The sequence below is a fragment of the Wyeomyia smithii genome, chromosome 3 (assembly GCF_029784165.1).
Source record: "Wyeomyia smithii strain HCP4-BCI-WySm-NY-G18 chromosome 3, ASM2978416v1, whole genome shotgun sequence".
Lineage (NCBI taxonomy): Eukaryota > Metazoa > Arthropoda > Insecta > Diptera > Culicidae > Wyeomyia > Wyeomyia smithii.
This window is the reverse complement of record NC_073696.1, coordinates 223,721,061-223,742,434: the sequence shown is the minus strand read 5'-3', so window position 1 is coordinate 223,742,434 and position 21,374 is coordinate 223,721,061. Positions and strand designations below refer to the sequence as shown.

At 37.5% G+C, this 21,374-nt stretch overlaps 1 protein-coding gene across 1 annotated transcript; it reads left to right on the top strand.

The window, feature by feature from the left end:
- The first annotated feature begins 12,493 nt into the window (after positions 1 to 12,493).
- LOC129731492 (asparagine synthetase B [glutamine-hydrolyzing]) lies at positions 12,494 to 14,659 on the top strand. Its single transcript, XM_055691554.1, has one exon. The coding sequence runs from the start codon at positions 12,649 to 12,651 to the stop codon at positions 14,344 to 14,346; it is 1,698 nt and encodes a 565-aa protein (XP_055547529.1). The 5' UTR covers positions 12,494 to 12,648; the 3' UTR covers positions 14,347 to 14,659.
- Positions 14,660 to 21,374: the final 6,715 nt, after the last annotated feature.

Here is a 21,374-nt window from a genome sequence, read left to right as displayed (position 1 = left end):
GTGGAGCCCTCATACCGGTGTGAGATACACGGTGAGATACACTGGTAAATATAGGTTTTGCTCTACAGCTCAAACTGGAAAAGGAAGATTATAGTTTTTTACCATTCCTGTGAATTTTGGTGCCCCTAGCAAAGATAACTTTTAAGAGACATGAATGGGTTTATCTACTTACACCAGGGGCTCCAAAATTCACAGGAATGGTTGAACAGCTATATTCTGTTTAGGGCAACTATTTTGAGCTTTTGGGTGATGTTTTTTGCGGCTTTTGTCGACCAAGGTAATGAGAAAATATTTTGTTCTGTGCAGTGGCTTCGTATGAGAAACAAGGTGTGAATTTGTTTTCAACCAAATGATCAATCCATGCGTTTTCATGATATAAAGAAAGCAGGACATTTTGTCGCATTTATGGTTAATAGGTGAGTTTAAACCTAACTTTTACCAACTGTATCGAGTTGTCGATGTTGTCATAGTTGAATCTTTATCATAAACTAGATTTTTTAAAGAACAATCTTCATATTAAGTTTGATAGTCTTACATGCATTTCAAACGTGGCTATCAACTACGGGCCAACTATTGACTTATAGAAAGCGAATCTCAAAACTTTCAAGCGCTTTTGTTTTCAGTGACAACAATAATTACTTTAGACTGGAGATACTGGATAAGGATGCCCAAAAAAACTATAATATATATTATATGCAGTTCTTATAGTAACATCACAAGCTCATAGCAATCACTGAGGTGAAACTACGCTCAGTTGATTGAGAAGTCTCTCCCATTTTTTTCTGGTAGAAATATTATAGCAAAAGAGAACCAGAAAATAAGAAAGAAGATGATGGTTCGTAAAGGTACTGTTGCGTCATCATACACAGCTGCCCCAACAGTTGTTGTCATTTGTTAAAATTATAAGTGCAAATATATTTTTTAATGTTAGGTAAAAAAATGTTATATAGAGGAAATCACTCAAAGCTGTTAAACGCTAGCGCTACCACAATAACGTCCCAAAATTGTCTGCCGGCACGTTGACCTTGCCCGGTAGATCAGCTGTTGAAAACTGCATTTCTCAGTTTTTGATATCGAATTTATAGTAAAGAGCGCGTGGTGAAAAGAAAGGGATGATGGTTCGCTAGTATGCTGTTGCATCAGTTTTATTTTTGATCGGCTTATGTTTATTTCTCACTCTTCAGTGTGAAGTGTGAATGTTTTGAATTTTCTGCTCCGAATGCTCTCCGCTCATCACAGAGTGGCATGTATAAAACGAAAGTTGTTTGATTATTTATTGTGTGTGAAAGTTATGAAGCTATGATAAAAATTTCAGGGAACATATAGAGAACAAATTATTAAGCTGCTTAGAATATGTTCCCTACCCTATTAACGGGCTGATCAATAGCAAGCAAAATGTACGTTAAAATGCAAACGCCCTTGAAATACAATTATTTTCAGATCCTAGTATGTACCAACACTGACTTGACTATCCAAAGCAACCAGGTCCAGAGATAAACGAACGAAGCCAGTAGAGCGGCATCCTAAGCATTGCCGGATCACGTTGTCGACACGAGCTGTTTAGTTACATGTAATCAGCTGGAGATGCTTAATTGATATAAAGGCGTTTCCGCTTTTAGTGCTGCATTGCGATAATTGTACTGACAGATCGATGATAAACAAGTATTGGGAATATATAATTGGTGTCATATAATTTTTTTCACAGCACAGGTATTGAACAGCCAAACACTTTTTTTGAATTTTTATTGATTCTTCAAAAACAAACCATCACCTTTCGCTAAAAAGATTCAGGTGAGAAAATAGAACAATCACCGAGTAAATATAAAATTACATCGAGTCAGTCGTGACATAAAATTCTATAAGGTTTAGGATTTTACTGAGAGATTATTTGACGTTCCAAGTAATCTATACATATAAAAATGCAGCTCTATCTGTCTGTCTGTCTGTCTGTTCCATATAGGCTTGGAAACTACTGAACCGATTGGCGTGAAATTTTGTATATAAGGGTTTTAGGAGCCGGGAAGGTGACTAAGATAGTTCGAGACCCCTCCCTCTTCTGGAAGGGAGGGGTCCCATACAAATGAAATACAAATTCATGTACATCTCGCAAACTAACCAAGCAAATGGAACCAAATTTGGCAGGTGGGTGTTTTTAGAGGTAACAAATATAACCATAATAGTTTGACACCCCTCCCACTACGGAAAGGGAGGGGTTCCATACAAATGAAACACTAATTTCTGCACATCTCAAGAACTAACCAAGTAAATGGAACCAAATTTGTAAGGTGGATGTATTTAGGCGTATCAAATATATCCATAACAGTATCACACCCCTCCCTCTTTTAAAAGGGAGGGGTCCCATACAAAAGAAACACAAATTTCCCACAGCTCGAGAACCAATCCACCGAATAGAACCAAATTTGGCATGTAAATGTTTTTAGAGGTAATAAGTATGTCTATAATGGTTCGTCACCCCTCCCTCTTATGTGAGGGAGGGGTTCCAAACAAATGAAACACAAATTTCTGCACATATCGAGAACTAACCAAATAAATGAAACCAAATTCGGTAGGTGAATATTTTTAGGGGTAACAAAGATGTCTGTAATGAAGGGGTTCCACACAACCGGTTCCAAAACAACAGTGGCAAATGACCAAATAACACTCAATATGGGTATTCCCGGGATTGTTATGATGCACTGAAGCCACAAATCGTCAACATTGTTGTTCATTCAGGCAACATTGTGAGTTGTAAGATGACGACTTCCGGTGAATGGGAAACTGCCGAGAATGACCAAATACCACCCAATATGGGTGTTTCTTCAACTTCAACGACGCTCAGAGGTCAGAAATTGTTTCCAAATACCATTTTCTCCGGTTTCTGGAAAACAGCCAAAAATGGCCGATTTTCCAATGCTTCGATACCAGAATGATACACAGGAGTTAGAATCGACCACAGACACCATTTTGAATTCTAAGATGGTGACATCCGGTTTCTGGAAAACAGCCGAAAATGACTAAAAAACACCTATTATGGGTGTTTCTTGAACCAGAAATACGCTCAGGGGCCAGAAATTGTCTCCAAATGCCATTTTAAAATCCAGGATGGTGACTTCTGGTTTCTGGAAAATAACCTGAACTGACCAAATACCACCCAATATGAGTGTTTCTTCAACCAGAATGATGCATCGAGCTAAAAATTGTCCTCAGTCACCATTTTGAATTGTAAGATGGCAACTTCTGGGAAATAGCCGAGTACTACTACATATGAATATTTCCGTAATCGAAATAATGTATAGAAGCCAAGCATTGACCCTGGACACCATCTTGAATTCGAAGATGACCACTTTCAGTTTCTGGAAAACAACGAAAATAACTGAATACCACCCAAAATAAGTATTTCCGGAATAGAAGTGATGTACTGAAGGCAAGGCTCCAAATAGAATGAAAAAAAAAACTTGGTTCTGGCTTTCTGCTATCAAGTTTCTTTTTTTGCATATGACGATTCCCCACCCTAATAAACTCATCGCAAGAAAAGAAATCAATGAATTTGAAATGTTTGAAATTATTCAATTAAACACAAGAATGGGCGGGACGAAGTTTACCGGGTCAGCTAGTGTAATATAAAAGTACTATTTAGTCTATATCTATATATCAAACGCCAAAAAGAATTCGTTAAATTATTAGTATCGCATTACATTTGTTATCTGCAAGGTGGTTAATATAGCATTCCCGAGTGGCTAGAAAACTTTTATAAAAAACCTAAATTAATCCACCTAGCGGTCAGACCCAGCCTTTCTCATTCAATTTTTTATTTGTAAAAATAGATTTACATGACCGCTTCAATCCAATAAATGTATATTCACTCTTTAGGTTCTAAAATATTGATGTTGTAATCTTTACATATGAAAATGCAGTCAAGTCTGTCTGTCTGTCTGATCCATATAGGCCCGAAAACTACCGAACCAATCGGCGTTAAAATTTGTATGTAGGGGTTTTTGGTGCCGATGAAGGTTCCTATGATAGTTTGAGACCCCTCCCTCTTCTGGAAGGGAGTGGTCCCATACAAATGAAACATAAATTTCTGCACAACTCAAGAACAAACCAAGCAAATGAAACCGAATTTGGTATGTGGATGTTTTAAGGGGTAACTAATATGTCCATAATAGTTGGATGAAACACAAATTTGTGCACATCTCGAGAACTAATCAACCAAATGGAGCAAAATTTGGCAGGTAAATGTTTTTAGTGGTTACAAATATGTACATAATGGTTTGACACTCGACTCCCTCTTCTATAAGGGAGGGATCCCATGAAAATGAAACACAAATTTCGCACAGCTCAAGAACCAATCAAGAAAATACAACCAAATTTGGTATGTGAATGTTTTTAGAGGTAACAAATATGTCCATAATGGTTTACGCCCCTCCCTCTTCTGGAAGTACATGTTTCTTCACTAATTTCTGCACATCTCGCGAACTAATCAACTAAATGGAACCATATTGGCAGGTTAATTGTTTTTAGTGGTAACAGATATGTTCCATAATAGACCTCAGACAACATTTTGGATTGTAAGATGGCAACTTCCGGTTTCTGGAAACAGCCAAAAATGGCCGATTTCCACCCAATATAATAATATCCGGATCTAGAATAATATACAGGAGCTAAAATCTACCACAGATAGCATTTTAAATTTTAAGATGGTGACTTCCGGTTTCTGAAAACAGCTGAAAATGACCAAATACCACCCAATATTATTTTTTCTTTAACCAGTATGCCGTTCAAAATCCAGAAATTGTCTCCAAATGCCATTATGAAATCCAAAATGGCGACTTCCGGTGTCGGAAAAACAGCGGCAAATGACCAAATACCACCCAATATGGGTATTTCCGGAACCGTAATGATGCACTGGAGCCACAAATCGACTTCAGACAACATTTTGAATTGTAAGATGGCAACTTCCGGTTGCTGGAAAACAGCCTGAAATGGACGAAGCTCATTAAATATTAGTATTTCTGGAACCAAAAAGATGCACAGAAGCTAAAAATTGATCACAGACACAATCTTGAATTTTAAGATGGTGACTTCCGGTGTCTGACAAACAGCCGGAAATGACCAAATACCATTCAATATGAATGTTTTCGTAACCAGAATTACGCCCAGATGACAGAAATCAGGCAATTTTTAGGTCCAAAATGACGACTTTCGGCTTCTGAAAAACAGTCCAAAGTGACAAAATATCACCCAATATGAGTTTTTCTTCAACCAGTATCCTAAATACAATTTTGAAATCCAAGATGGCGACTAAAGTTGAGGATATTGTCATTTCGATAAAACCAATCATTTCAAACGGTTTGTTATTTGACTTTGATCATATCCTATGACCGATTCGTCGTGCATTTGCAGACTTTAAACACATTGCAAGGAATCAATGAATTTGGAACGTTCAAATAGTACGATACCACCTTTAAATTATGTTGAGGCCACATATATCGATCAAAGCAGGTATAGTTTTAAATAGTCTTTGAATTTCTCTTCTTTCCATAACTTTTGAGCCACATATCAAATTGTTATGAAGTTTGTTATTTGTAAGTTTGAGAGATGACTCGTTCGTATGACACTAGTTATGTTCAAATATAATAATAAGTCCCTCTTATCAATACAACTGGCCAGAAGGACGCACGACGAAACTTCTCCAGGGAATATAATTGGTGATATTTGGCAAGAGGAACGAGTATCGGTATAGTAGAACAGTAAGCGTGTAAGGAAGAGTATCACATTACACACAAGCACTGATGAACAATAATAATAAGCATGCCACTTCTCAACACCGATGGAAAAAAATCGCTTCTAGCGACTAATGAATACGTATAAACCAAGCCTATGATGCGTTGACATCGTCGTCAGTGTGCGAGTTATTCTTATTCTTCGCACATTTGCAAACAGACCTCCATGGTAGGTGAATAACGAAGATCACAAAAGAGCACCATATAAAAAAAATCGTTACTGGTGCACTCTCTCCGCCTTCCTTCTTACGATCAGCGTTGCCAGGTCATTTTTTTAAAAATCTGGAAAAGGCAAAATAAAAATCTGGAAAAAATCTGGCAGTCATTTCGTGGAGTGAATGGATAATTTTTCGGATTAAAGTCTTGGGGTTCGCAAAATTTGAGGTGACAAAATTGCAAAATTTCGCGCTAAAATTGAAGTGATGACCTTTTTGCGGAACAGAGAAAATAAAATCTGGATAAAATCTGGATCTTCCATGAAAAATCTGGATAATTGGACATCAAAGCTGTTTACCTGGATACATGTTCAAAAATCTGGATAATCCAGCTAAATCTGGATACCTGGCAACGCTGCTTACGATGTACTTTTCATCGTGGGAGCACGCAATATATGTTATTCTATATGTGCACAGCTGAGAATATAAAGTTAGTCGCGTTATGAACAAGTAATGAATAAGAGAAATTGGATCGTAAATATTTACTCAATGATGGGGATTTTTTTTCAAGAAAGAGAGTTCGTGTTTTCCTACTCTCACTCAACTCAACGGGGTTTTTTTTTGGTGGTAGCTGGTAGGTGCAAGCGCAAGTGCAAATTGCTAGTTGGTTAGAAGCTTTTGTCGGTATAATGGACAAAGGGCTAAGAAAAAATAATGTATCCGAAAAAGTTCGGCAAATGTTTGTGACGGAGAATGGCAATTTCCGGTGCACGGCGGTGGAAAATTGTAGCTATCGGCCAAAAGTCATTAACGTTACGAACTGCCATCGTAACTTTTTCTCTCTCAGTTTGCCATGATCAGACAACAAATATTTAGCTAACCTTTTATAGTGTTTTCATAACAAAAAATGAGATTTCGGAAATATTAACTTAAACAACTTTTTAACAATTTTAAATTTTGTGTATTGATAATGTAAAGCAATGCCTTGGTGCTACATTCCGTCTTGAAATTTGAACTTCTGTTTATTATACACAGACTTCGCAGCCAACTGTTGAGTGTACAGGACAATTGCAGGGCTAGAGCTACGATCCTTCTGACACTATTAGTTTTCCCCGAGCTGGAGAGAGAGAGACTTTTTTATTTCAAATAAAGTTGTTCCTTGATCATTGACAAAATTGATTTTTTTGACGTAGAATACGTCTTACGGCAACATATATAGGGGTTCAACTTCAATACAGGGATCCAATTTCGAAAACCGAAAACATGGAGAGCGTCACGAAAATTGTCCAATTTCAAACGTTCTAAACTCAGTCAGTTTTCAACCGATTTCCGTCATTTTTGCAGCAATCGATTGGAAAATTATTTAACCCTCTAACGCTCACAAGGTTTATGTTTAAAATTTATAGCTTCACGAGAAAATTCAAGCTGAACACTTTGTAGACTAACTAAAATTACTGTCAACTGTAGTATTTTGAAGAAAATGCCCAGTGATGCTCTGAGGCAGCATATAAAAGTTTATAGAACAATGGTAAGCACAACAAACTACTTTATGTCAAGATATGGTGATTATAATTCTTGGTGCCCTAGAGTCACCATGAGCGGGAAAGGGTTAAGCAACCGTCCAAATGCAGAAAATTGTAATCTGACTGTTCGAACTATTTTACTATTGAAAATTGTTGAACCTTGTCGAAGCGTAAATGTCGACCTTTGATTGGTTGCTTGCTGCCTTTCCCTAAAATGGACGACAGAATGGAGTACCTAGTTAGCCAGGAATGCACTCGTTGGGCTATATAAGAGACTGCTTCTCCTCAAGCAATCTTAGTTTACTAGCAGCAGGCAGCAGCGGCGGACAGTAGCAGCGATGGCAGTGGGCAAAGGCGACGTGGAGCAGCAGCGGGCAACAGCGGCGGCGGTAGTGGTTAGCTGCAGAACCTAACTTTTTCAGTTCGGCTCCCTTTTGATCTGAGTTGGACCCCACCAGTGGTAATTCAATTCAGATATCGTTGGGTGAATACAGCCAGAAATTAAATGAGACTCGCACCGCCAGGTGGTTTGAGAAGCCACCATCTTCTAGGGTGTATATATAGGGTGTGTGCACATATATAACGTGTGTGAATTTTTATAGCGTGTGTCGCTAGCGTGCGTGGCTAGCTATATAGCGCGTGCATGTCTATAGCGTGCGTGGCTTGCGTGTGCATGGTTATATAGTTTCTGTGCTTGTCTATAGCGTGTCTGTGCATGTCTATAGCATGTCTGTGCATGTTTATAGCGTGCGTGGCTAGCTATATAGCGTGTGTGCATATCTACAGCGTGCGTGGCTAGCTATATAGCGTGCGTGACTAGCAGTATAGCGATAAAAATTATCATATATAGATTCAAATAAATCATCTCATGTTGATTTTACACAGTAAATCATTCAGAACTAAATCAAAAATTTGTCATGTCAAAAAACAATATTCAGTTGTCAATAAATGGCATTGACAAACATTATTAACCTCTTTTGACTTCACCTAAGCCTCAAAGTTTACTGAGTGTATTTTAACATTTATTTGAAGAATGTTTGCGCCAGTGAACCTGAATCACATAATTTTTCGCTCAAGTCCTACTATTTGCAGCGATCAGTTTTAAAATTATCTACGCTACTGCAAACTGCAGAAAATTGTTCGTATTAAACCTAGGTTACCGGGAATGCACTATTGGCCCTCATCGTAGCCACTGCCTAAATTAAGCTTTCTCAGTGCAACTTGATACAATAGACAGCCACAAAACAATACAATTTCATTCTTGTTTTGGATATGGCGTCAAGTGAAACTGCTTAGCTGCACATAGCTTCTGCTGTTGTTCTTTGTCGTTACCGGTGCCGTCTGTAGAGGTAAACGTCATCTGGAACAGAGAGACCATTAAATTGATTAACCCCATTGAGTGTATTCCCAAACCTATTGCAAGAAATACATTGACTTAAGACAGGCTGTCGTATTCTAGGTTAACTCTGCGGTCGTGTCTAATAAACAACCTCTTCAACTTTTTCACGATGGGTAATTCCTTACATATAATTAGTTGGTGTTAAGTCAGATCAACATTTTAATATAAACAAATTCTAGATTTACTACTCTTTGAATTTCGGAGTTTTCAAGTTTTTGTGCAATTTTGATGTTACGGGCCCGTTTGATTTATCACTAACAGCATGTTTCTCCTACTTGACCCATTATGGCCAAACAACATCTGTCGTTACAAACCCAACCAACTTTTCAGAAACAAACCCCCTGTGGTCAATGAAAGCGAATAAATATGTTACCAAAATCGAACCATCGAACCGCACTGTGTCAACAGGGTGTGTTACAACTGATTCAATTGTGACGTACGGAGAACTTACAAAACAAATTTCTTCTAAATATGTATTAAGAATTTTTTACTTACTGTTACAAGTGTATACAAATTTTAATCACAGTTCGAATATTTCCAAAACAAATAAAAACAAAGGTTCAAACTGTAACTGTTTTCAGTAGAGAGCATATAGCTCTGGAACTAACCTTATAATCGTTGTGGCAATGCTTTTCGGTCGGAAGGCTGTGGAATGAGCGCGAAGCCTTTTAAGACCACTATTGTTGGCCCTAACTAGTGTTTCTTGAACTGGTATTCCGCGAACATTCGACTAATTGAAATCAGACCAATCAGGAAAAAAGTTTCGATGAGCTTTTTATCATACCAATTGTTTCTCCTCTATGTTTTTCGAACTGTTGTGAAAGATAGAAAAGTTTTAATGATTTGCAAAATATTGCAGATTTTATCAGGTATTAATCAGGCATTAGACGTAAAAAACACTTGCCATATTTTGTTTGGATTTAAGTTGCATAACATTTTTACTAGGGTAAATATGTTTGTTAAATTAGCCGTTACAAATTTGATCTGTAAATACTTTATGTCATTTGTACTCAGAAATATAGAAAATTGAAAAGGAAGGGAAAAAAAGATCTGAGTTGTTATGCTTATATTCCAAGTTCCTTGTTGAATTTAATATGAATCAACAAGTCCAGTGATAATAAAAATGTCGTTGCCAGCATATGTTTAATAAGAATGATAATTCTACAAACCTCTACAAATTTTTGCTAAAGATTTTGCTAAAGAAGCCTTATTTTACCTCTCGGTGTTATTTCTGTACTTCTGTACAAATATATTCGGTTCAACACAATTGGGATACAGCACTAAAACCTGAAAATTGCAGCACTGAAACGTGAAAATGCAGTATCAAAATCTGCAATAATGCATCCAAAACCAGTTCAAAAGCAAGTCAAGCATTATTCAAAGATTTTCAAAACTCCGTCCCTTCTCACTCTTCCATAACGTTACTACCCAAATTAGTATGAGGAAAATATTCCATTCACTAATCATAACAAAAACTAGTGAGTAATGTCATTGACGAAATCGCAACGCAATACAACAAACGTATGATTTCTCGGTAACAAACATAGCACATTTTGGTATCTGTTTGGCTGCTATAGAAAACCTGCTGAAAAAAATACCTTCCGAACTACTTACTCTCCCTCCCATCATCACCGCACCGCATCATCGCTGCTGCGTCACTGCGACGCGAGATGCAATCCAACCAACATTTATGGGACTCTCAATTATTCTTTTGCTCGTTGCTATCGTTTTTTTCCTACGATGCGCCACGTACGAAGAGAGAATTACAACGGAGCAACGCGCATCACTCTATTCTCAGAGTTGTATGTAGTCAACGGTTGTATTTGTCATCTCCGAGTGACCAAGGCACCAACATTTTATTACGTATTGAGAGGATACAATTTTAGTCATGAACTGTGCACTTCATGATGTGCACAACTCAAGATGAAAAAACAATCAGCTCAAAATCATTTCATTTCCTTCACTGCTTCTCAATAGCGGTATTGCCATTAACAGAAGTGCGGGATACAGCAGACACCCGGGCATATCTCACAATAGATCTACGATTCTGGTCGCAGTGAGGAAGTCCATACAGGAGAGAATTATCAAATAAGTCATGTAATCTTTGAGATAATAGACTTTCGTTGTTTTATTAACAATTTAATACATAACGGTTGCTTAAGTTCGATTATAATCAAATGAAATGGGAACGTGTAGGGCAGCCAAACTTTGAAACCACGTGTTAAATCATAATTCATCAGTTAACCCTTAACTAGCCCGCTCATCTGATAATAATAATCAAATCGGTTGTGTAGTTTATGAGATAATGAAGTTTCGTGATTTTCACAAGTCGGTACATTACAAATGAAGTTACAGTTCGATTACAGTAAAATTCAATAAGGTCTTCTGAGGCAGCTAGACCATTCATTTGACACTAATTTTGTGGAAATCGGGTCGGCCATCTCTGAGATAAGTGAGTGAGTACATGTAGTCTTCGGAATATGTTCCTTTGCATAGCTGGATTTCACATTTTTAAACATAACAGGCAAAGTAATAGTCCGATTGCAAAACAAATCAATAGGGTCTTATGGAGCAACTAGACCTTCTATTTGACACTGATTTTATGAAAATCGGTACAGCCATCTCTGAGAAACATGAGTGAGTTTAAACAGTCTTCAGAACACGTTTCTTTTCATAACTTTTGAACCACATGTTCAATCTTCATAAAATTCAAAAGTTAAGGGTTTTTTAGGTAGCCCGTTCTTTTGAGACCAATTGTTCAAATCGATTGTCTAGTTTCTGAGATATTGTTGTTTCGTGATTTTCACATTTTTAAACATAACCTATAAACTAAAAATCCGATTACAATAAAATTCAATAGGGTCTTATGGGGTAACAAGACCCTTAATTTACAATTAATTTCATGAAAATCGGTCCAGCCATCTCTGAGAAAAGTGAGTGAGAATAAAAATCTGCACATACACACACACACACACACACACACACACACATACACACACACACACACACACTCATACAGAAAATGCTCAGCTCGTCGAGCTGAGTCGAGTGATATATGCCATTCGGCCCTTTGGAGCACTTTTATATCTTCGGTTTTGCAAGTGATTGCTATACCTTTCTAGGAGAAAGGCAAAAAGAACTTAGTTGACATTTTGTGTCTAACTACATTTATTCTTATTACATTGAAAAGAAAAACCAACTAATCTCTCATACATAATAAACTGTGGCCGCAATCGGTTCTTTTACTCTACTTTTACTGTGACCGCCAGAGAAAACTGAGAGAAACAGAGAGAGAGAGAAAAGTTATTGATGATGCTCCGTGGCGGTTAGATTGCATCATTGCCATTGCCGTTGTATATTTTTGACTGAAATGTGATTAATGCACAAACGAATTCCAAATTTTGTTGGACTTCTAAATAGAGTTTCTATACTACTACGCAAAATTTATGAAAATGTTAAGAATAAACTTCCGAAAGCTTACGCCTCGCCGTCCACAGCCGGCGTAGAAAAAACGTATTCTTCGAATCACTCTCTTTCTCACGCTCAGGTGCGCACTCGCGGCGTGGCACTGCAATGTAACCCGCCTTGGCTATAAAGTCGAACGCCGGTTTGCCGTTCTACATTAGACGTGAAACCACAGTGCAGTGCACTTCTATTGAAAAAGTGTCCGAGCAGCAGATTTAATCTCTCCTAGAGTCCATTCAGTATAGTTTGTTTGCTAAAAAAAATCAATTCCTGCAACTCAAATAAGTTAATTGCTAGTGAAATTCTTTTAAAACTAAGTGAAAATGTGTGGAATTTTTTTCATTGGTCTCAACGATACCAACGATGGCAACAATGCATCATCCGATCTGTATCGTTACGGCAATCGCATTGAGACACTAAGGGAGTTGGCATTCCGGCAATCAGGCAAACAAAGATACCGTGGTCCGGACCACACCGGGCTGGTGCTGGACAACGAGGCGGGCTTCGTTATGGTCCAGGAGAGACTATCGGTACTCTGCGTGAAAACCGGAAGCCAACCTTTTTTGTCACAGGATGAAACCGTTGTGCTGGCGGCCAACGGGGAAATCTACAACTACCAGCAGATGGCTGCCGCAGTCAACCAGGAGTTGAAAGTCGACGAGAAACCGTACATCCCGAAAAGTGATTGCGATGTTATAATTGCGTTCTATGAACGCTTTGGAGTTTTAAAACTGATGGAAACGATTCGGGGCATGTTTGCCTTTGTGCTGTACGATAAGAAGAATCAGTATTTGCTGGTGGTACGTGATCCGATTGGAATTATTCCTCTGTACCATGGTACAGATCAAGATGGAAATGTTTGGATTGCTAGTGAGATGAAGTGCTTGGTGGAAAAGTGTCCGGATATAAAAGTTTTCCCTCCCGGTCATATGCATTACGGTACAAGGTGCAAGATAGACCCTCAACAGTATCATAAATCACAATGGATGACCCTAGAACCGCACATGCCGGTCTGTCTGGAACGATTGAAAACAAGCTTGGAAGATGCGGTCCTTTCGCATTTACAATGTGATGTCCCGTTGGGCGCCTTGTTGAGTGGAGGTTTGGATTCCAGTTTGATTGCAGCCATAGCTACCAAAGTTTTGCGTAAACGGTATGGTTCGGAGTATCGCTTGAAGACGTACAGTGTCGGTTTGGTGGGAGGACCTGATTTCGAGTATAGCAAAATGGTGGCTGATTATATCGGAAGTGATCACACAGAGGTATACTTCACAATAGACGAGGGTCTCAACTATATCAGAGATATAATTTACCATACGGAGACGTACGACATCACCACCGTACGTTGTTCCATTCCTATGTATTTACTATCGCGTCACATTAAAAGCGAAGGAATCAAGATGATACTTTCCGGAGAAGGGGCAGATGAACTTTTCGGCGGATATCTGTATTTCCACCAAGCTCCGAGCTGTACTGAGTTCCACTGGGAAACGGTCTCGCGCATCCAGCAATTACACTACTCAGACTGCCTGCGAGCTAACAAAGCAACAGCTGCGTGGGGTTTGGAACTGCGCGTTCCATTTCTAGATACCGATTTTGTCAACTATGTGATGAGCATCAGCGCTGAGGATCGTATGCCGAAGGCCAAGAAAAATGGCACCACCCATATGGTGGAGAAATACATTCTGCGACAGGCTTTTAACCAGGACTATCTACCGGCTGAGGTTCTATGGCGCCAAAAGGAGCAGTTTTCCGACGGTGTTGGATACTCCTGGATCGACACCATCACGAAGTATGCAGCCGAGCACGTGAGTGAGGAGGAATTTTCCATGGCTGCAGAACGATTTCCCCTCAATCCTCCGCCGACCAAAGAGGCTTATTACTATCGTCAGATATTCGAAGAATTGTTTCCCCATAAAAGTTGTGCAGCTACCGTACAACGGTGGATCCCACGAACGGACTGGGGCTGCTCAGCGGACCCTTCCGGTCGTAAGCAGAGTGCACACGTTAAGCGCGATTGAGGAACGTGTGCTTGTTGTGACTATTCGCTACTTGTAAATAAATATGCCATTTATCAGTCGGTCAGTGGTGGCGCACTTGATGAATAAGTCGACACATGGTAGAGAAAGTAAAATCTGATCTCAGCAAAAGCTACTGTCATAATAAATTCAAATTGAATTTTGCAAAAGCAATTTAAGTTTTTTCTGTCTTTTTTAAGAGCAATAATATGAAAAAAGTGAAAATGCCAATTGGTAACTATTATTACATATTACGTATAAGTGAAATTAATTATATAACTAAGAACGTTATAATAAATGAATGTAAAAAAAATAATCTATTTTGTTATTTTTTTGAGATATTAACTAAGTATTTTTGGGTTTTCGAAAGTGTATCACTCTCTATCTCCTATTTCAAAATAATACCCACTAGTAAGGATTTTCATCTCTTCATTTTTTGCATCTTTAGTATAACGGCGTTCTGTATGATCACTGCGATTATCTTTACTGAGGATTGAGCTGCGTCTATTGTTAGCCGTTTCTTTCAATGAAGAACAAAAAAAAAGACAATCTTCGGCGAGTATTATATGCACTCACAAACATTAAAATCGATGGAATCGAAATCAAATTAATGGAAAAAGTTTGGAGTATATGTGAAAAAAAAAAATTCTTTTTGTTTTTTTGTTCCAATTCTTTATAAAGTAAAATTGGAAACAAAATTCTGTTTTGTCCAATGAAATTTCTACGTTGCCCAAACTAAAATTCAATCATGTAGCTACCCAACAAATAATTTTTCGGATTGAACATTTAGAATAACCTTAAGATTTAGTATAAAATGTTTACCGAAAATGATGATGATTTTTAAAAGTATAATTCAAGCCATCTATGTTGTTTGGAACCAAAAAGCCTACCGTTAATCCATTTCTTACTTCCAAGTAGATTAAAGCTACAATTTTATTAATAACTTTAGTAATGTTTTAAAAACTTACATTTGGGTTCTTCCTTCCTCCAGCGGATTTCTTCTCCTTGTCTTTTCCGAACCGACTCTTTCCCTCACCTTGACTTTAGATTTTCTATATTTTCTTTTACTATAGGTTTACGTTTTAGCTATCGACTTACTCGCACTCGCCAATTCTACAAATTAACATGGATTTTAACTCGGTTTGTCCTGTCGTACTGTTTTCATGTAACGTTTATTTCAGTATTTTGTTTAAATTTCTTTTAATTTTAAGTTAAGCGTTGTTTGACCAAGAAATAGTTAATGGGTTCAATGATGGCAATTTCGGTCACGGGTTACTTTAAAACACGTTTTATTATGTCAAAGCCGACGTTTCAAGGATATATTTCCTCGTCCTCAGGGCAAAAACAAAACAAACAAGTTCTCGTCAAAATATGGTGCATTGGTGTTAAATTGTTGTTGGTTAACACGATTCGTGTGTGATGTGTGTTGGAAGATACTGTTGTAGTGTAGTGTTGTAGTTGCAGTATAACGCACAGTGGGGCGACTCCATACAAAGGCTGGCCAAGCAAAAAAAGTGTCGATAAATGCGACAAAAACTTGGTATTTACATAATTTTGGGGCGCTGAGCACGAAATTGGCTTCCATTTTTTGTTTGGGGCCGTCCATAAAGCACGAAATCCAATTTTTATTATTTTTTTGACACTTTTTTCCTTTTAATAGAACTATATGATCTTTGACCACAAGTAGTGCCACCGGGCGTCCTCCACATTGAAAGAAAAAAGATACGTAATCTATGGACGACCCCTCGAATTGAACAAATTTTGCCAAAATATATATATATATATATATATATATATATATATATATATATATATATATATATATATATATATATATATATATATATATATATATATATATACATATATTTAATAAACTAAAACAACATAAGTAATAGAAACTAATTACAAATTGAAAAAATCATCATCAGCATCATCATCTTCCGCTGTGATCGCTTAAATCTCGTGTTGAATTGTTTCCAAAAAATTTGATGTTCATTATATTTATGACCAGGAAAAATGTCTTTCGCTGCAATCTTCATTTCTTCTAGTAATTTTCGATGTTTCATTGTTTCATATAAATGTTATCTTCCTAATCCGGTTTCTATGATTGAAAAAGGACATTTAAATACATGTATAACACCATGAATTAACAACTTACTAGACATTGAATTAGGTGGTGCCGCTGAAGTTGAAGGCTCCATAATGAAATTCAACGAATTTATGAATTTGAAAACCAAGAGACTGAAATCAAAAAACGTTGTTAATGAATACGAAAAGATGCGGAGGGAGACGACTGTTCTTTGTTTTTTTTTCTCATAAAGCAACATGTGTTCACTTTTGTATGCAAACGAGTGCGAAGAAAAAGCAAACGGGCTATTGTTAGCCGGAGTTTGATGGTATGAATTTGCTGCTAGTATTAGACACTTTAATTAGTTTAGCGAATTTCATGATCATAAATTGAAAAGAGCTGAATGTTTTTAATATTGTTTTAAATTTGCAGAAAGTGAAAAAGTTTGACATAATTAAAATTTTATAAAGATTTATTTACTGTTTTCTTGCTTAACACTTATTTCATAACTTTTCATTGATAAATTTTGTGATTTTTGCCCAAATTTATATTTTATCCTTATGGATTGAGAACGATATCAAAATCTTTATTAATGGGGTATCATGATTATGATTAAAATTAATCCTGGATTAAATTTCAACTTCAAAAATAAAAACTAAAAAAATCTGCTATCGCTTTTTTCACTAAAGTGACAATTTGCGCAGTTTTGCACTACAGCGGACAGGATGCATTTGAAAGCTTACGTTTTTACCTACATTCTGAATGTAGTCACAAACGTGGCAAACTGCGGCAATTAAACTTTTAAGCTACGTTTCCACAAAAAATCACGTTTTTCAAATTTTTTCTAGTGTCAGGCCTACTATGACCAAATTTTACAATATCTAATGAAAAGGGTTTGTTTTGCACAATATTTAAAACAACTTTTCCTTTGACGTAAAAAAATCCAAGCTATCATTGAAGCTACAGAGCGTTTCAAAGTAATGTACTTTTTTTTCAAAAAAAGACAAAAAACGTCAGTTCGCCAAGCTTTGAAAAGTCATAAAAAATTCAGATTTCATGATATTGCACCCAAATTTTGGATTTAGACACTTGAATGTTATAGCAATAAAGGAAAAATATTATGAAACAGCTAACGAAATTTTTTTTTTGCTGATGGCCAGCGATTCCCCACTGTGTAACGGCGTTCCGTATGATCACTGCGATTATCTTTACCGAAATCCAAAAATTTGTAGAAACAAATTATAAACCTTCTAATCTTTTTTACCCTTTCAACTTTTTAATCGCTCAACTATTAACTACCTTCAAGATTTAGCAATTTTATCTGAATGACGTTTTGGCTGCCATCTCATTTGCTATCTGTCTAATCCCGTGACGCTTTGCTACCGTCTTCCTGATCCCATGACGCTATCATCTTTGTTGCAAACCCTACGGATGGTCCAACGGTGTTGTCCCGAATATATGATATTGTAAAAATAATTGATAAAAATTTAATGCTAGTGAATGTAATTTAACAACGAAAACGAGTATCATCTATTCTTTTGATATAATCTTTTGGATACTTAACAACTTTGACGAAGAGACTGAGTTGCTATAAATATTGAAAATTTTATAGGGACCGAACCTTCCCCTTCTTACCCTAAGCTATCCATGAGTCTTCTGCCACCGGGAAGATCAGCGTCCTTTCTGTAAAGAACACATTTCTTGCGGATCAGTAGGATGCGGGGTCAAAGCTGGCTCGGTAATCCGTTATAAACTCTGTTCGTAGCCGCAACCCATCTCTTCACCTCGTGGCTTACCTCGCCTCTGTCAACCAACATGTACTTTGTTTTAGTAGTGTTGGAATGAATTCTTCTTAGTTCACTTCAGATTCCTCATAGAGTATAATCCTCAAAAACTCCTTTAAAAGCACTAAATTTGATATTATAGTCGGGCATCTGCACTCGAAAACTTATTTAATTCAATCACCTACCTCAGAAAACAAATTCCGCGCATTGTTCTATACGGCTACAACGGGACTCGTTCAGCTTTACTTTTTATTTTAATCGCTAAACAAAATCACTCACTACACTAAGAATACTTGAATCTTTGAAATGTTCACCTCAAATTTCCTAAAATTTAGGAATTCTAGAAATTCATCTCATATATTCCTGCTAATTCAAGCTTATTAGCAGGAATACATGAGATGAATTTCTGCAATTCCTAAATTTCAACTGTATGTATATTCATCTGTTTTCACTACGTTGAAGAAAACCAAAAGTTGCCAAAGCAGTTTCTGTTAATACGAGAAAATCATAATGAAAATGTTGAATTATTCCGACATAATTGACATAAATCGACAGCACTGCAGTGGTTACTTAGGTTACCAATTTTGCATGTGAACAACTACAGCGGATATCTAGGTGACCTACTACGACGAGCTGTGGTTACGTTCATTCATGATAATGTGATTCATTCATGATTAACAGTGTGATGAATACGGGGGCGTCGTGAGATGAATAATTGAGCAGTGATTCAAGTTTTGAGATGGATATGGAAGCGTTGTGAAAAATGGTTTGTTTTGAAAAATTCATGATAAATCTAGCTAATTTTACTAAATATACAATGCTGAACGATTCCATAAGAGCACGTAAGCATATTTAGTTTATTTGTTCAATGATTGCGTTAAAATTTGGTGTTTAATCCGTGCATTTTTCGTGAATATCGGCTTAATGAGATGAATAATGGAGCAGTTCCCTAAAGTCCCAGGTAACGTTGTTGGGGAGCTGCGAAGCCGCAAGGTTACAGGGTCCGCTTTGTCAAGCGAAAGGTCGTGGGTTCGAATCTTAGTAGAATCAGGCCGTTCGATGTCAAAAAGGAATTAAGCATGGGTTTATCCGTGACTTCCTCTCATCAGAAATAAGTCCCTCCTATTAATAAAACTGGCCAGAAGGACGCGCGACGATACATCTCCAGGGAATTGTAACTGGTGCACGAACAGTAAGCGTGTAAAAGGAAGGGTAGAACCACTTACGCACAAGCACTGATAAAATAATAATAAGTATGTCACTTCTCAAAAACGGATTTGCTAAAAATAGAAAAGCAGGATACAGCAGACACCGGGAATATCTTACAATAGATCAACGATTCTGGTCGCAGTGAGGAAGTCAGTATAACATACAGAAAAAAAAAACCAACGTCACAAACGCGTCAGAAATTTCGCCCGCTGCTATGACGCTTGATGTGAAACCTTGTTGAGAAACCATGTTCAAGCTTGATCTGCCACAACTTGTTGCGTTTAACTGAATCGCACCCCGACTTGAATTTTATAAATAGATGTCGTTTCTACAAGTTGTGTTTTCGAAACTTGACAAGGATGTATCTCAAGCTCAACAGTCCGTTGTAAACTGCACTGGTACTCACCAACAAAGGCTTCCGTCCGAGAATTTTATATGCGGAATTGAGGAGGCTATTGACTCTATAGTTGAATACTTCCAACTAGTCTGTGAATGGTTTCTCCTCGGACCATGTGGTTAATCTGGGAGCAGGCTTCTCCATTGCAAAGTGCACAATGGCGTGATGGTCCCGCGGTGGAGTTTACTAGCTTCAAGCCATTGTCGTTGATGGTAGAGTGAAGGCTTTCCTTAACAAAAATGTATAGAAGTTGCCAATTGTTAATAGGTTTACGTTAATAGGTTAATAGGTTAATAGGTTCACACGCATCGACAAAACTACCCATGCAGCATCAATTATAGTAACCCACGAGTCAGCAGAAAAAAATGTCAGCTCTATCAGTCGAACTTTAACCGTGATGACGGAAACAGTGAAGGTACTACGTTCAGAAGTGCGAGCGTTCAATATACGGAACCCCGCCGCGTCGAAAACGGTTATCATGTGTCATTTTGTGGACGCCGGATACGCGCTTCCGGCATCTACAACATCTTGGCACTATTGGAAAACAATCAGAGCTTTGAAAGAATGCCCGGTTCCGGACTGTCGACGACCCTGCCATTTGTGCTCTTTGAGATTCTGCCATTCGTTATTCTGCCATATGAAATATTCTGCCTTTCGTAATTCTGCTTTTCGTGATTCTGCCTTTCGTGGTTCTGCCTTTTGATTTTCTGCCTTTCGTAGGAGACCCGTTGGCGCTCGCGAAAAAATAACACTGAAGGAATAGTTTCAGATTGAAATGGTCTGTTCAGATCTTCTTGCTGTAAATCGAACTTTTGAATGAATCTCATTTTTAATAGAGAAAAAAACTTTTTCCCGATTTGTGGGGGCTCCAAAAATCATCAAAACAAAATTTCATTGCAAGTGCTGTGTTCGCTTGTAGAATTCGACAGAACTGCAGTGGTTACCTAGGTTTCCGATGTTGTACTTAATCACCATCAGCAGATACCTAGGTAAGGGGGGCTTAGTCTGCGCTATTTATTGAATAATCGAAATCTGCGGTCAAAACTTGGCTCTACATTTTTAGTTAGTATCATAAAATCGCAGTTTTCCGCGCTTCGATTGCAAGTCTGAGGAGAATCGTCTTGAAACTGGCTGAGTTATAACAAGTAAAATTGGATAACACTGGTCGACAAAAGGGGAAAAATATGCGACTCTTAAGCTCAAAATTGTTTTTCTAGAAAGATTATGGCTTTTCAACCATTCCTGTGAATTTTCTAAGCCCCAGTGTATGTAGAAGTGCGTCAAAAGCGTCAGATTATGCGACACAGTACAGTAATTACTCGCCGGCTACAACGTTATGTTTACGAGAAAACTAATTCAAGTCTTCGAAAAAGTTACAAGTTCTAGGGGTACCAAAATTCACAGGAGTTGTTAAAAAGCTGAGATCTGAGCTGAGCCCTAGACCCAAACCTATTGTAATTTTCGTGACGCGTTCGATTTTTAGATTCTCTCAAAATGTTGTCGAAAGACGTTATTCTACATCAAAACAGATGAACTTAAAATATTCAGGTTAAAATTAAATTTAATTATT